Raw genomic sequence first — 19,043 nt, forward strand, 5'->3', positions numbered from 1 at the left:
TCTTAAATTTTGGTGAAAATTAATTGGATAATGTATTAATGTGTCTAATGTAATTACTAAAATAAAAACGATTTTATAAACGAAATTTTTTCGAACACTTTTAATTAAAAGTATTGATGGATAAATTAATAGTAAAATTAAGTTTCTACACTTTCTGAAATACATACAATTGTTTATTTATAATTTATAAAATAATAACATCTCAATAATAATTCAAATACCCTACAATTTAAGTATAAGATTCAATCACAGTAACATAACATATTCTGAATAAATAACCGTTTAACTAAAACATATTATTTTGTACAATGTAACTTAATTTATGGGTATACTTATAAGAGGCTAATATGATTAGGTATGTTATTTGACTTAGTAACCACATACAATTAAACAATAATTTAAGTGAAATAAAATCATTGCTGGGAGACGAGGTGGCCGAGCGGTCTAAGGCGTTGGCTGCGGCGCTGCCGTCGCTGGTTCGATTCTCGGCCACCGGACGGCATTTTTCTTCGGGCAAGTCACAGTGTCCGGAGAACAAGTGCCGCCATTCCCCACCCGGGCATGGCAGATACCTACGGGTGCCCAAATCGAAAATTCTGCCAAAACCAATACACACGTGTAATCAAATTATAGTTCCCTCCCCTACAGTACCACAGGCTAATAACCTTAGCAGTTGAAGCCTTAACCCTAAAAAAAAAAAAATCGTTACTTTTGAGACCAACTCCTCATCTAAACATTTCATATTTTTCCTCCATTTTTTTTACGTATCAAGAATTTTACGAATGTTTTTAACATCATGTCTATATTTTACATTTCTACGGTCTACTCAATATTCTAGTCTATACTAGGATATTTATAAAATGATACAATCAGTTTAAGTTTTAACAACGTTAAGTAGATGTCATGGCTTTTCAAAACCTTTGGCATAGTTATCGGTGAAAAACGATTAGAATAGATTGCCAAATATTTATAATTTAATCGCAAACGTGCCATGAATTTTCGTTTGATTGGAGAACAAAATAAGTGGATTAATTAGTGTTCTACGTCTTCTCTGGTGATTGCGATATCTATACAGTCCAACAAGGTTGTCTTTAAAATCCTGTCGCAATAATGTTCATACTACTCGTGGTAACTTTTAATCGCGTTACCAAAATAACATAACCAACTGTGTAATCACGACCTATGTCCCGGAGTCAACGAGCTCGTTGTTTTTAAATAAGTCCTAATTATTCACGTCAGTGTAACGCCATAATTACAATTTTGGATTCTATTGTGTTTATACTTTTTTTTTATATATATATATTTTAATGCTCGTATAACAAATCCCTTTTCGACTATACGATATATACCCACTACACGTAGGTGTGTAATATAATATATTATATTATTATACGTACACATAAAACAAAGAGCTATACCTACCCCGGGATTGCCGTGTATATGCAACGGACTATATTCCAAAACACGTTTTACACATTTTGTCATCGTCTAAATGTGTTTAATGCGCCGGAAAATCGACCAAGATTCGCTAGCAGTGATAATAACATGCTTGCCTTCGTGTCACGAAGCAGCACGTTGGGATTACAAGACAAACACACACATACACACGTGCCTAAGTGAAATTCCCCTTAAGAATGGGTGCGCGTGAATGGCACACGACGCAAAAGTCAAGTGCGCGCTGTTGTCAAATTGATTTAATTCCATAGTAATACGCTGTTTTAATGATATTATTATTCAGATTATTCAGCGGTGCTGTAATCTCGAAATTATGATAATTTTTCACGAAACGTCTAGTAAAATATAATATATAGGTACCTATTTTACACTGAGGTTTTACAAGCTGTGTGTTTGTGCGTAAACCTCTGTCTACTTTCACAATTTTCAACGGTGGTGGTAAATGGAAGATTCGAAGATACCGAATGATCTCGGTGCGAACCCTTGTAAATTATGGTATGCTTGCATTAAAGATGAATTTATCGAGTGGAGGTAAGGACGTTTCTCTGAAAGATTGCTTTCGAAACGTGACTGTTGTGTGAGTGTGTGTCTGCGTGTGTGTCTACATATTACGACTACCAGAAATGGCGACAACAATAATATTATATTATATAGTATTATCTTTTCAACGGAAATCCAAACATGATAATACGCTCATATATATGTATTTTTAAAGTTTAAACTGCACCGTATGCTTTGTATACTAGTATCGTACCATGTTCTTTTCAAATACCGTCGTTGAACACAATACTGCATTACAGCGACAGTATGTATACAGTTTTAAATCTCACGTTCGACCCTTTGCCTCATTACTGTAGTCGTATAACAAGCACGTGAATTTTACTTAGGCCCCTCCTCCCCGGAGCCATCAGTGAGTCATTGTAGAACGTCAAATCGATAAATCCGAAAAACGAACGCGTAGGTGGTTCTAGATGAGATGATGAGAATACTTTTATATCTAATTCATTCGTAACAAAACAAAGAAATTACCTTGCGCAATAGGTTTTTTCACACTAACAGTCCCGTATGTTGCCATCTCACATCAAAGACAGCAATCGAAATAACTAGGAAAAGTTTACACGCAAAATACATAAAAACTATAGCAGTATTCTTTCCCATTGGCACAAAAAGGTATAATTTTACTTTTACAATTCAATAATTCAGCCGTAAGCTATATTTTTGTGGTTACCGTGATAGCTGTTCATAGGATATTCCATAACGATATTCCGCATCATTAATTTATAATTATACGACCAACCTATATCCGTTTAACTGTATATTATTATATATTTATATTCCAAAATTATAAATTTTCCCCATGATCGGCGATTGTGATTGTCATACCAATCCAGTTGGTATTCTTGCCACAAAGTTGAAAAATAACAGGCAAAGATAAATAATAGATTATTTGACTGAACCATTTCGATCACCAAAAAACTTTTATTTTTCTTGTCAATACTGAACTAATTAAAAATTAATAAAATGGTAGGTACTTAAATTATCATTAAACATCAATTTCGTCTATTAGCCGAAACAGAAGACTTCATGTATAAGACCAAAAAATCCAATTGAAACCGATCAATCCGAGCTAGTCCGTCTGTTAGAAAACAAATTAAATTACAACATAAGTTAATTTTAATATCCTCTGTTTTTACATAGCTAACATAAAAAATAATGATTCGTATTTATATTTTATACAATGGTTGGTCCATGAACTTTTCCGTGGTGGACAGGGAAACTATTGTCCTTCCGGAAGTCTTCGATTGCTCGCCACCGATTTCATTTAGTTGTCTCGATCTGTCGCTATATTGAGATGCCAACAAGTCTGGATATTGATCTGGTCCGTCAATGTCGTGAGATTCCGTCCGATCCGAGAGGTTGATTTGATTTGCCGACGGGAGAGTTGCTATGTTTACAATTCGATGTCGTTACTCTGGTATCTATGGAGTCTAGACGACATACAAATCTCTCCAAGCAAGAATTTAATTACATGTTATTTGGAGAGCCCCGGAATATAGCTGAACAACTCAAATAAGTACCGCTATATTCGTGCCAGAGGTGGATAACAGAAATAAGTGCCACGGCCCCGAACCTTACACGTACAACTCAACTAAGTGCCGTGTAGAGCCCCGGGATATGCAACGCTTGTATCGGGTCTCTATAATGGGATGGTAAGTTTTTGGACCACTCAACTAAGTGCTAACCGTATGGATTGTTGTTCTGACATATCTTGGAACTTATTTTATTCAATTATATTTATGATAATAGATTTGAATAAAAGGATAGGGAACGTTTTTCGTTATGCTGCTAATAGCCCTTACATTTTGATGGTTTAAACCGATCGCGTTACTTCACTCCGTATCCCTTATGTTAGTTGCATTTATTCGCCTAAAAGTAAGTGCATACCATACTGATAACAAGTAACCAAAAAAGGAATCGAAAATACAATGGTGGAATATTAATCATGAATATACACAATCAACTAAATATCTAGGAGTCACAATTGACAAGACCTTTAATAACAATTGCAAAAATACGTGAAAAAATTAAAATAGTATCATGAAATAACCCACTAAAGAAACAAACATTTATTTATAATACGAACAACAGATTATGAACATTATACACTATTATTTTTCATCAATCCATCAAATATAAAAAATTGGTCGATTTCAAACTTATGTATACTTTATTAGTTGTTTATTTACTACTGTCGTTTTTGGTGACTGAATTCCACAGAGATATTTATACAGTATTTGTACCATTTTGTTTTTGAGAATATTTATACAGACGGCGCCTAAATTAAAAAAAGTAAAACAAATGTCCCTTGACTGAAAATTAACTATAGAAATCCATGTACATTAAGAGGAATATTTTTTTTCGAATTTCTCTATAATTCAAAAAATGCACAAAAAAAACGATGGAGAATTTAAGAGAAAATGTAGAGCTGTTTTGCACAATATATTGAACATTTTTAGGTGTGAACTGAGTTCTCTATAGTATCGTTTTTTGAATGTAATGATTTATCGATGCTTTCAAATGTAAATACACCCCAAATAGTAGGCGACCCGACTTCAACACCAGCACTTTTTTGTAGTTTTAGTTGTGTAAATTTGTATTATTTTATATTATGTATGACATTTTAAAATCGATAGTCCGTATCAAGAGCTTAGAACCGCTAAATAAATTTCAATCTAATATATTCCAAATGCCTAAAACTAAAGTATAGGTAGTAATTATAGGGACCTATAGTTTCTACTTCTATTACTCGCCTAAAATATGTCATCAATTAGCGGTTTACACTCTCCTGTCTTATTAAATATTAATATTATTTAGTTTGAACTTTAAACTTAAGATAAAATGCTTTTTGCACTCTTAACACTCATATAGAAAAATAATAAAATGAACGAATATTTTAGGTAAACATGGTTAGTATTTATAATTGAGACTTAAATAAATTTATAAATTAATATAATTCAGTTTTTTTCTTTTTAAAATTAAATTAACGACTTATAGAAACTGAAAACAGTTAATTATACTTAGAATTTTAACCAATATTTTGTACATTATTATAAAATTGAATATATTAGCCAATACAACTAATATACTATGCCTATTTATTATTTGTATCTTCGTAATTAGTTGATTGTTTAGTCCATTGATTAAAACTTTTTGATAGGTACGCGGGAATTTGGTGACCTAACCTATCTATGATAGATTCATCTATAATAGATGAATATTTTTTTAATTATTTTCTTTAAAATATATATTTTTTTTAAACATATACCTATTGGCTCAATTTACAATAGTTCTCTTCATATACGTCTTTAACTCATAAGTCTTATTTTACTGTAAGAGCAGTTAATTTGTGAATACAAATATTTATGAAGCTTTTATAAGAGTTTTTTTTAACTTAAAACCGCATAGAATTTTGATATTTTTAACTTTACCCATAAAGCATAATATAATTTAATATTATGTAAAGCACCTGAGGTGTTTTACACAGAATATTTACAGTTGTATAAATAAATAAACAATGTATTAAATTTTATCTCAGTACTAAGAAAAATACATTATCCCTTTAATACATAAGTTTTTCAGAAATAATATTTTGTTTTTGTAACAAAATGTTTTGCTAAATAATAAGACATTTAAAAAAATAAAACTGATGCATATAAAATAAAATAACATTTCCATATACATATAAATATATTTGATATTCTTTTTTATGATAAGCTAAATACTTTATATCATCGGATGATACAATATGTATTAATATTTATATGATTTTAATATTTGAATTAATAATGACAAAAAAATTAAGCATATTCAAAGTACCTACCTTCCAGCCAGACTACATTTTTATATTTTTAAATATTATTGTTTTTGAATACTCCCGCTGTATAAAATATTATACGACCATCTTCTATAATTGTTATTTTAATTACAAAGTTAAGATTGTTGTTTTTATATTAATTATTCATTCATAATATTATAATAATAATATTATGTTCATTTTATCAACAAATCAAGATATAATTGATAATCACAATACGTAATGCAAATGCATGTACAGCGCTAATGGCCAATCTGTAAAACTAGAAAAAAAGTATTTGTAGGAAAATATTATAAAGGAAAAACTATTTTTAATACTGATACACTTTTCTGGGAATTTAAGAATTCGTAATTGAAGGGGTCCATGCAAGAACCAGGCAGCTCCATTTTTATCAATTGTTCAGGACAAGAAAAAGAAATTGTCGTTGTCTCATTTACCACTATTGGTGGGAAATAATTCATTTTGTAATTTCTTTGGAAACAATAAATCGATTTTTCTGATTTACCAAAATCACAGAATTATAATCTATAGACCGCGCATTACGCTCGTTTTGTGTGTAACAGTTTAAGCCAACATATGTGCGAGAGAGACCACTGAACTGTAGATTGTTGAGCGAGAGAGACAGACTTTGACGTTACAATTTCAAGGAGTCTATAGACAATTTGTACATTACTCCTTGAGATTATAAATATTTAAAATAAAGGAGTTGTTTATAATCTCATAGAAAAAGTAATGTCAGAGTCTATCTCTCTTGCACATATGTTGGCTTGAATATATTTCACTAATGCGAGGTCTATATATTATAAGTCTATGACCAAAATATAGATATTTCTTCCATGAAAAACTGATTTTTAATAAAAACGGAGCTATCTGGTTCTTGCACGGGACCTCTTCAATATTGTGGTTTAAAATTCTTAAGGAAAAGTGAATAATTTATTTTAATGTTAAAGTATTAAAAACTAGTAATTATACTGATTCACGAGAAAAAATACTATGAATTTCGTTTTAAAATTTTTTAGAAAAGTAATTTATCAATAATAGAATTTTCAAGCGTGTTTAATATTATAATCCTCGTTATGTCCCATCCACAATTTACAATCTTCTATCAACTAACTCGAAGTTATTTACTGTAAATATTTAACTATGTATATTGTGTATATAATATACATATATAATAAATATATATATATATATATGCAAATATATATAATAGGTAGGTAAAATAGATATTATATTCTAATTTAAAATAAAAAACATTAAAAAATTATAATAGAATCCTATTCCGGCATAAGTCTAGTTTAGAGCCCACGCGTATTTTTCGATTTTTTTTTTTTGGAAACTTATGTATTTCGATGAGTTTAAAACGATGGCGTAAAAGTTAATTTGCGGAAATGATTATTTTGGAAGTAACAGCCTTCCAAAGTTTGCGATTTTACGTTTATACACATGCGCGCAACACTACTATAAGCGCAGCGACGAGTGCCACAAAAAGTGTTATTTATCACTGTACATAATATACGACATAACATACCCCGTGACCTATTTGGGGAGGTGTTGCATAACAAATCGGAGGATATTTTCGTTTTTAATTGTCCGAGCGAGCGCAGCGAGCGAGTGACCCCGCTCGGTGACTCGGTGCAACAAAAATGCAATTTTCTTAACCCTGTGACCCACTAGGGGAGGTGTTGCATAGAAAATCGGGGGATAAATTATTATTGCACCATCGTTTTAAACAAGTTAGAATACGTAAGTACAAAAAAATAACAAAAATGGTCCTCCGCGCGGCATTATAGTAGTGCTGCGCGCATGCGTATAAACGTAACATCGCAAACTTTGGAAGGCTGTTACTTCCAAAATAATCATTTCCGCAAATTAATTTTTACACCCATCGTTTTAAACTCATCGAAATACAATGGTTTCCGAAAGAAAAATCGAAAAATTCGAGTGGGTGCTAAACTAGGCTTGTTCCAAAGATATTAATAATATGTTGAATAATATATTTATTATTTAATTTGACTCGATTTTGGTAAACAATAGGTACTATACACTAGGTACCTATATTTTATTAATACCCCTTTTTATGTTTTTCAATCGCATAATTAAACATTTATAGGTATAGATGAATAAAATAAAGCATTAAAATATAACAAAAGCGTATTTCTATAAAACAAACAAAATATCAAAATAATATTAAATATACTACTCAGTACTCAGATATATTACAGTGGTAATATAACACACCCAATATTGTTTGTTTTTATACATATTATTTCGTATCTAATTGCTTTTTAAATAACTTATAAATATATATATATATAATAGGTATTACCTATACATGCATTTTTGAAAAACTTGTCTTAATAGAAAATTGTTTAATTCTAATTAAAAAAGTTTTTTTATATTTTCATTGGCCATCATAATTTTTCATTAAATAGTTTTAAAAAAAATTTTCTGCTTTGAATTAGGTACCTATAATCCATATTATATAATATATAGTTGAATTGTTCACCGTGTATAAACATCACATGTGATAATATAATGCTCATTTTCATTATTGCTTTTCACGGGGCCAACATGAGGAGGATAGAGAAACAAAAATACGTGATGTGAGTAGATAATCGTCCTATATAATGTATAAAATGTAAGAGTGGCGTTTATTCTACTTGGGGATCCATCCATCGCGTTTCACATATATTTTAGGATTTGATAAACTTTTAGATGCTGGAGTTTCTCTGTTGAGTAATAAAAAATGTTCATTCAGTTTTTGATAATAATAACGGTTTCGAATGAAATTTGAATTAAATTAATATTCTTCAATCAATTATGTTTTATTTTCAACTATTAATATGTTTTTTCGCAGACATTTAAAGTGTATAACAAAAATACGCCTCATAGACATGCTTTAAATGCCATTTTTTTATTTATATCGTCAAAAACATGAAAATATGGAAATAATTTTATAGTTAAAAATGTTTACAATTTTCAATTTTAAAAGCTAAAGTTTGGCAATATAATTCAAGGTGTCTCGTAAGTTTTTCTTATAGAAACCTACACATTTCAAAAATACTCATACATTGATTAATAGTAATTTTGTTTTAAAATGTTAAAGACAGTTGATATTGAAAGGAAAACTTACAATTTTAATTATTTTGTCGTAATTTAATAACAATATTTATTTGTAGTAACTTGAAACTTTTCACCATTGGGTATATTATTATTATTATTATTATTTAGAATTTACCATGTAAAATGAAATGTCCAAAATATTTAGATTAGTTTTAAGCTATTTATTCTTTGAACCATGTTGAATACACAATATTATACGAACCAACTGCAACGTATTGACTTAAAAGTTAACAACAACTATTAATATTAAACGAGATACATAATATTATTATATTAATATAATATACGATTTGTTGTTGTCAACAATTAGTTTGACCCAACGTATTATTAATAATAAACAAAATAAACAACTAATATAAAAGTAAATCAATAGTAAAATATCCTTTGAATTATAGACCATTTCCACTCTATATCGTTTTTTGTATGAAATATTCACCATTTATCTTTCTCCGGTTTTCTTTCGTTTGAACCGAATGTAAATTAAAGAAGTGCCCAAACACAAAAGCATCGCTGGGGAAAGATTTAAACGGGCTAAATTCCTAATTTCTAATTTCTTTCATCCTACTTGCTTCCAAAGTATTTGTAATATTCAGTCTTCGGTATTTGAACCTTCTTAAAATTGTTATTTTCATTATCCTTAATATAAACATTTTATAATTTTGTTTTTGAGTTTAGAAGTTTATGATCAAAAATGTTTTATATTAAATAAGTTATCAACAAAACTTATTCCCAAAATGTATTATTTTTTTTTAAAAATCGTTTTTAATTATTCACAATGGCAGTTCTGTCAAAATACTCAACCTATTCAATCCCAGAAAATATGCCATTACCTATTATTTTCTAACCTATCAGAATCAACTAAAATATTATATTAACATATTATATGGAACAGTAAAAACGACTCTCCTGATCCTGAATATCAAACATGCGGCACCACTTTAACAAGCAATCACATATTTATGAATGCAAACAATTTGAAGAGCACAGAAAGGAAGTCAAAATAAAACGTCATCTTACTGCAAAAATATTAGGCTCAAAACTGGAGAGTGAAAATAATACCATTCGGTTCCTTAAAATGTATACAAATTCAAAAAGGGTGCATAATACATAATCAATATTATAGGTAACTGCTATAGATTACCTACTAAATTAATAACATTATTATAGGTACCATCATATTAATAATATTAGGTATATTCAAATAATCAATATCATTGTAAATAATAATATGTAATTTATTATACTTAAATCTAAATCTATTGACTGTTCTATTAATTGTATTTCTTATTGCTTAAGCAATACATATTAATATATGTAATATCTCTTAACATATTTGTCGGACGCACGTTATATTCATGATCAATAAAAAAAAATAATTTAATTTAAATTCTTTGTTCTACAAGATATTACTTAAGTTTTTTCTGATGGGTTAGATCATTAGAGGTAATGTCGTATTTTATTGGATTTAAATATTTAATAGAATCAGTTTTTTGAAAGAACTTATATTTAATGAGCTTATATTTTTTTTTGATTGACCAACGTCTAGTTAGAAATCACAACAAATAAAATAATTTCATTTCAATTAGTCCACAACCTATATAATATGACTATATTATATAGTTGTTTTAAAAATATTTGTGCAGTTGTGTGTGTGTGTGTGTGTTCGTTAAATATAAATTATTATCATGTATCGACATGATTTATTTCATACCACTTCAATATTGGTTTGAATAAATTGTTTTAAAATATAGCAAATGAAAAAAAATATTCCATAATATTAATTGGTAACAATTATTTTTAACTATTAAAGTTTTTTTTTTTTTTTATATAAATTCTAAATAATTATAAAACTATAGTAGCAACCAATTTGCTTTAGAAAAAGACATTAATTCATCAATTATCAGCCTAATTCATAATTGTAATTTACAGAATTCTAATAATATTATGCATTTCAATAAACTCAATTGGTGAGAAGTAACTCATACTTTTTTTTTCTATGTTACAGCTATATTGGATTCTTTATGCAAAGAATTTCTCAATATGAACGTGTCTGCGATTTTGTACCTGATGAACTACGAAAAATATGGTCGAAGTACAGCATCAGCGCAGTATTTTCTGCAGCTTGCCGGATACTTGGGAATACCAGTAATAGCATGGAATGCCGACAACTCGGGACTTGAACGGGTAATAACATTAAGGCACCTAGTTGAAAAAACGAATGAAATCGTAAATATCACTCAGAAAGTAAAAACTTAAAAGTTATGATGCTCATGTGCGAAAAAAGAATTCAGGAACCGTGTCGATGAAGGCTCAACTCTTAGTTACGGTTTTCACTAGGTATACGTATTAAAGTAATGGGAATGTGGGGACACACTTTATCGAAACACTGTATACAATAAGCATATAATTTTTATAAAGTTTTCCAGCAGTGTTTAATATCATACATAAAAAATGTATTAGATTGTAATCAATTCATATTATGGACTAAATAATTGTCCATGCGAAACAAAATAAACACTGGATTATTATAAGTACTTAGGTAATTTTTTTTAAGAACAACTTCAAAAACAACGTTGACATTTTGAACATGGTTTTGAGTACTAAAATATATAATATGAAATTATAAATTCATAAAGCAGTTTAAAATCACACTTTTAATTTCAGAAATAATTCTCCAATGATAATAGATGACATCGTGGTACTAATTATTATGTTTTGCTTTTATAATCATGGTATTAATATTTATTATTTTTTTATAAATTAAAGTCATAATATATAAAACAAATAAGCAGACAATCACGATAATGTATAATAATATTATAAACCTATTAGAATAGATAATCTATATATATAAGAATCTAACTTGATTTTGGAGACGAAGGAAACCGGTTTGTTTGTTTATTTATTAATATTATTATTATTATTTATTTATTTGTTTGTTTGCACTTGCATTTTTCCATTTGAAATATATATTATTCATTGAACAAATAATGTATTGTTACATTTTGTTCTATCTTATCTCTATTATATAATAAAAAGAATAACATTTACCACTCCAGTGGTTGAAATCAAAATTTAGGATATATAATTTTCAGAAATTAGCAATAAAAATAACTACAATATGTAATTATATCATAGTTTTTGTATAGCCAAAAAATAGTTATTTGTTTTTAAATTAAATTATAAAAAAAATAATTTCTTTCGGAGGAAGGTCGGGCAGCTCGTATAATATATTATATTAACTGAATCTAGGCGTTCTTAAATATGTATTAAATAATTACAATTCTACAAGTACAAACCATACCTATTTTATAGGTATATAAGTATATTATATATTAATTATACACAATGATTAATAATAATATGATATTGTAGGTACCTATATAGTTTTTTCTATCAAGATTTTTACAAATACTTAAATTAAAATAGATCCGTTAAAATATTTATACTTGACTTGTTTGAAATAAAAATAAATATATGTAGGAAAGGAATTAATAAATTTAAGATTCACTTAAAAATATTACTGATCTTATTCATTTTAGACGGTGTAGATGTCTTAGTTTTCTAAGGTTTTAACTATATAATATTTATCTCGTCCATTATAATATATACAAAACGTCGATGATCATATTATGATTTATAATTATTTATTTGTGCTTACAGAGATCAATATTTTGATATTTTTTTCATACTTTACTAATGTATTCGTTTACTACAATATAGTAATATCATTATGATACATTCAATTTAGTACTGACGGCTTTGTGCGTACGTGGTGTCAGTGCTGTGGACAATCCCCACCTAACCTTATCGAATAATATCCAATATATGATGATAAAATAATATAATAATAATGCCAACTACAATATTGTTTGAATTTCGGTATATAACAAAATATAAAATATATTTGAAAATAAAATATATGCAAAATGTGTAGGTAACTAATTATTTTTTACATTTAAATTTCTGGTAAATTTTTTTTTTTTTTTATTAACCCACGGCAACTTAGGTCATTGGATGGTAATGAGGTAAATTTATTTTAACCATAAAATAATTGTTTTGTTTTATACACATGGTTATGCATTTTGTAAAAGATATAATGACATTTTTTTCAATATACCTATTAAGTTTATATTATTTTATATTTTTATCAAATAATATTATAAATATTACACAGATCAACTACCTTTCTATATAGGTATATCTATACACTATTTTGAAACAATAAACTAATGAGTAGTACATTAACTAATGCGCTTCTAAACTTATTATGAATATTAAGCAATCTTGATTACTTGTAACTTTTCAGTGTTTGTTAATTATTCCATTTCAACTATCGTCAATCTGTTGAAATTTAAATTTTCATTTAAAAAAATTTGATTGCTATGCAAATTAATATAATCCTTGATTGCTTACTGTCTTGTTAAGCATTGGAAAGTAAGAATAGAAACCGTATAAATACAGTTGCGACACGCAAATAAAAAAAAAATCATAATAATAATATTCCAATTATTTAAGCGGTCCTTAGACAATATTTTTTTGTAATTTTTCGATATTATTATCTTTTGGAGTAAAAAAAATATCCATCAAGAAAAATGACAAGATAGAATGTTAGAACAAAAATAAAAAACTGAAAACAATACCGAGATAATACAATATAATATCTAGGTACCTTTGAAATATATAAAATATAAATTTTAATACAGTCAACGGGTAGAAAACTACACTCATGATAATCGCGAATGCCTTTTCGCGTATCTTAACATTTGAAAATTGTCGATATTTTTTATACCGAAGTAGCCAACGTCAGGTTTTTGTCACACAATACAATCCTTTCAACGTACAAAATGTCGTAATATATTATCATCCTATTATTATATTGTTCTCCTGAGAACAATTCGTTATCGCTTTAAATGTTCCAAACGCCATTCCCTCTACCTACTGCAATTTATTTATTAATATTTGTGCATGTACTTACTATTGCAGTAGGTATTGCGTTCATTATTAACGTTATGTCGTCTTCCCGAAAACTTGATGGTGAAGGTGAAAACAATAATTATCGATATTATCTACGTTATTATCCACCATTAAACTAATATAGTTTGGAAATCGTCAACCAAGCAGACAAAAAGTATAATATAAATTGCATTTGATTTGTTTTCATTATAATTATAATAATTCATTAATTTATACCAACTATAGGTACTGTGTGATTTTTTTTTTTTCAATCAGCAAACTTTCATTATTTTTAATTCTATTGGATATTGTGCACTTTGTGAATTTTCTTTATTGAAATTCGCAGTTTTAACGTTTTATACTGCCTTCATGTATAGTGACACCTAATACTTTTGACTTTTGATTTTTAAATAGCTACCTAAATAATTTTTAATTTCATCAGAATAATTAACTAAAAATGTTGATGTAGGTGGGCACCTGTAAATACCGGATATTGAATAAATAACCATTTATAGTTCAGATGAGCGGAGTATAGTTGACATTTATATTGAGGCAGGTACCCCTTACCACTTCACTCCTGCAATTTACTACACTAACTAACTTCATTATATTTTAATCCTTATAATGTAAATACAATTGTTGTATAGGTAGTTTATTTTTTAGGACTATATACCATAATTCAATGTATTTTTGAAGTAAAACTTCTTTTTTGATGTGTGGGTGGAAAAAAAATCGTAACGAAAAATGAAACAACAGGAAAAATGACACGTTTGTTTATTTATTTATATATTATGTCCATACCAACCATTAATAAACAAAACATCTATCGTAAATTACATATTTTTTTATTGTATTGATTTTTTCGCTCTCTCCCTAATTCACTTATATTTTCATGGGCCCAATTACTTATGAAAGAAGTTTTACTTCTCCAAAGTGTAATGGTGGGCTCACATACTCTATCACTTTTTTAATTGTTTTATGCTGTATTCGTTTATTTAAAATATTATATTATATTAGGTATACACGGATGCGCTTATATTTGCTATTCTGACTAAGAAATATTATTTTATAATTTTAAATTAACTTGATCAACTTTATTACACAGCCCTCGATATTTAGATAGGTACCTAGATACAAATGTTTATGACTTATAAAATAAGCATTTATAATGTATTATGTGATCTAGTATTCTAGCGAATGAATATTGTTTGATCTTTATACCTAACCTTAACCTAACCAGCGTCGATGCGTATAGCATACCGTTTTCGATAATATCTAAATAATCCATTTAATATTTTTGATGTAGTGATGTGGGAATAACATGTAATTTTCTTTAAAAAATAAAAGTATATCTATATAGATATATATAACCATCGTAAACATGCATGTAAATATGTTTAAATATTAATATATCTTGTTATATTATGAAAAAATATCGTATATAACGCACTCTGATACATACTGTTTGTATTAAAAAAAAGTCCCTACTTATTGGATTTTGGAGTATTGGACCCTTAAATTTGGATATTTTAGATTTATATTTTCTATTATTATTTATTGCTTACCAAGTGGATATTTGAATATTTAATTCAAAAAAGGGGAACAAGTGGGTACCGCTCTGCCGTATAGTAGTTGTCAAGCATTTCGTTGAAATGGATGTGTTATATTTGAATTCAATGATAAAACATTGTATACGAAAAACGATTCTGAGCGGAGGCGTTGTGTCAGCCTAGCATACTTGTATAAATAATCAAATTTAATAGTTAAAAAAAAAAAAAATAAATATCGAAAATATCGCATGGCTATAATTAGCGTGACGTATCGGTGAACTTTATTCTTTTTGATAGAAGTAAAGAACCAAGCAGATTCAATTTTTTATCAGAAAATATTATACTGATCTCGAAAATCGAATCATTTTTGCTAGACAAAACATTGACGACAGACAGAAAAAAAACACACATAATTTAAATACAATGCATTATTTCGCTTCACTGTGAATCTAAAAGATATGTGAATTTTAAAAAAAGAATCATTTTTTTTATAAAATTATGATTTTACTTTATTTGCTAATTTTTGTATAGAAACTAAAAATCCCAATTTAATTACTACTATAGGGGGATACGTTTCTTGATCACTACTATCGACAACCCTTATAGATTTTGCCAACCTCCTAGGATATTGTATCTAAACTGCTTTTTATATTTAATTACCTACTCATAACTTTCATTTTTAATTTATTTTTTTGATACGAAAGTACCTACTATAAAACACTGAATAATAATTATATAAAATTGTTTTCATTACATATTAGAGAAACAATTGTCTTGGTTTTCAAACGAATATTTTTTTTACATTATATAGGTAAATAAAATAAAACTAGAAAATTATACAATATTATAATATGGTATTACATTTACGTTTAGTGCAATGCTGTAGTTGGGGACGGGGACGAAGCAATAATAATAGTCGGTGCGCCCTTATCACACACCGACCGTGTATTTTGGGTGTAAATGGTGTTATAACTCAGCTAAAATTGGTTGGGTTCGCCGCCTAAATACTAGGAGGTGTAATGATGTGTATAAGATGTGTATATGTGTGTGTAATTAAAAACTAGAATAAATGCGGTAACAAAGGATTGTATATTGATAGTTGCTGTATACTACACACATTTAAATAATACACGACTAACTAAGTGTATAAAATATAAATGTTAACAGGCTAATTAGCCTGCTTTGCTCAAGATACAACAATATAATAATAGACTAATAGAGTATGATATAATACAATTTCTACAAGTAATAGGTAATCAATTGCCTATTGCCTCAACCAAACGATATAAATGATAATATTATAATTTATAATGAATCAATAATTGCCAAAACAATGTTTCTACCTTCTAATGAATAATTATAAATACTTTAAAAAACGCACAGTTATTGTTGGTGCACTGCTGGTCAGCTGCATAATATACACTATATTATACAATGCCAACACACAAATATGAGAAATATAATAATTAAAAAAGTTAAAATAATCTCAATTGATGTATAATATAATATAACAATAGGGAGACGGAGTGGCCGAGCGGACTAAGTGCACCGTTGCCGGTTCGAACCTTAGTTTTGGGTGGTACTTCTCTTCGGGCAGTCACGGTGTCAGAAGAGAGAGGCCGCCATCCCCCACCCGGGCATGGGAGATACCTACGGGTGCCCACTTGAAAAAATTCTGCCCAACTAAAAAACTCACAAAAACCTACAGTACCCTCCTCCACAGTTAAAAACCACTCAATGGCCTAATTTGCCACGGGTTAATTAATAAAAAAAATTATATATTATATAACAATAAATAATATTCTATCTTTGTGACGATTTACGACCCCGAGATTTATATAATATGTTTAATGGTAATATGAGGAAAATAGTGATTCGCGCCCACATAATATATTATGATGATAATAAAACGATTATCGCCCAAAGGATAATATTATAATATTATAATATTATAATTAACAGTCCGTGGCGATTAGCGCACACTAAAAAGAATAAAATTATAAAAAAAGGTGGCGATTCGCGCCCACACAATATTATAATATAATATATTCAAAATACTCGAAATTCATGCTGTATAGGGGAGACTGGCTTAATAATATGACATATTAGGGTAATATGACACATTGATGTTTTGATTAGAATTATTGATATTTACGAACCAAATCCGCTTTAAATACGTGAAATACAACCTCCTACATACGATTGTATACAGTGACCACAGATTTTGATCCTATCAGAAAATTTGATAGCAAAAATATGTTTTGTGTCTTATTTAATCATTTTTAAAAATTAATTTTAAAATATAAAACTTTATGTTTCTTGTTTCGGGAGATAATTTTCTTTAGATATGTTTTAAGATTAAACTAATTATATATATTGAGAAATTGATTGTTTTAGGTCACGATGACTGACAAAATGTCGTAAAATATGTTTGTATCCAAAATTATGTATAAAAATTGGAATCGATAAGTATACTCCAACTGAATTTAACTATGATTTAATGATATTTCTAAACATTATAATATTGGTTGAACTAAAAACTTTAATCTGTATGATACCAAAAAAATAATCGCATATGAACTTTTTTATTAAGGTTCGACAAAACCGAATAAAAGGAAAAATGCCTTTCATATTTCCACTTCAAAATCCGCTTTTATACGAAATCGCTGAATGCGACTGACAGATAACATTTTTCTATAATATTTCCTTCGACTTAATTTCAATATTTTTTTTCCAGAATGTATATACATATCACAAAAAACTCAAACACATTATACAGCATAATATTGAAAGGAGTAAAAACTAATTTTATTTCAGAGAGCTTCGAGGTCCAGTCTACAACTTCAATTGGCACCGTCGTTAGAACATCAGACAGCTGCTATGTTGAGTATATTGGAAAGGTATAAGTGGCATCAGTTTTCGGTTGTAACATCACAAATAGCCGGACATGATGATTTTATTCAAGCAGTCAGAGAACGAGTTGCAGATATGCAAGACAGATTTAAGTAAGTTGAAAATATTCAAAACATTCAATAATATTTCAATATTACGCGGAATCCATTTTGAGATGTCTTTAAATCGTTAAGATGTTATATTTTCCTATCGTATTATACCTTGAATTTAAACATTTTAATTTAATTAAAAATATTGATAACAGTTTCGATTTGTATAAATTAAGAGTAAATACTTTATTAAAATGAAATAAAATAAATATTACATTATTAATATAATATTATTTTAATACTCATATAAATACAGAATAAATTGTGAATAATTATTTTTTACTCAAATCAGTAAATACATAATATGGACATAGGTAGATACTGAAAAATATTTTTATTTTAACTATTCCTTAACGATTATGTCAATTACAATTATAAAATAATTGAATCCTGAAAAAAACTATATCAAAATCAAAAAAAGGTGGGTAAGTGGATGTCGCCCTGCTGTACAGTAGGTTACAAGTGGGTCACTGTATAATGGATAGTATTAAATTTGAATTCAATGATATAATATCACTGTATAAGAAAAACGATTCTGAGCGGAAACCGGTTTGTCAGTCTAGGTATTAGACATACCTA

General features: G+C 28.2%; 1 protein-coding gene across 5 annotated transcripts in view; it reads left to right on the forward strand.

Annotated features, from left to right (window-relative positions):
• Positions 1-19,043, forward strand: part of LOC100167874 (glutamate receptor ionotropic, NMDA 2B) — a 190,643-nt gene that overhangs the window by 149,783 nt on the left and 21,817 nt on the right. For all 5 annotated transcript variants that reach the window (XM_029489795.1, XM_029489794.1, XM_029489797.1 and 2 more), the window contains exons 2-3: positions 10,962-11,140; positions 18,280-18,467. In XM_029489795.1, coding sequence (XP_029345655.1) covers positions 10,962-11,140; positions 18,280-18,467 — 367 coding nt within the window. The remainder of the gene's footprint in view (positions 1-10,961; positions 11,141-18,279; positions 18,468-19,043) is intronic.

This window comes from Acyrthosiphon pisum, chromosome A2 (assembly GCF_005508785.2).
Source record: "Acyrthosiphon pisum isolate AL4f chromosome A2, pea_aphid_22Mar2018_4r6ur, whole genome shotgun sequence".
Classification (NCBI taxonomy): domain Eukaryota; kingdom Metazoa; phylum Arthropoda; class Insecta; order Hemiptera; family Aphididae; genus Acyrthosiphon; species Acyrthosiphon pisum.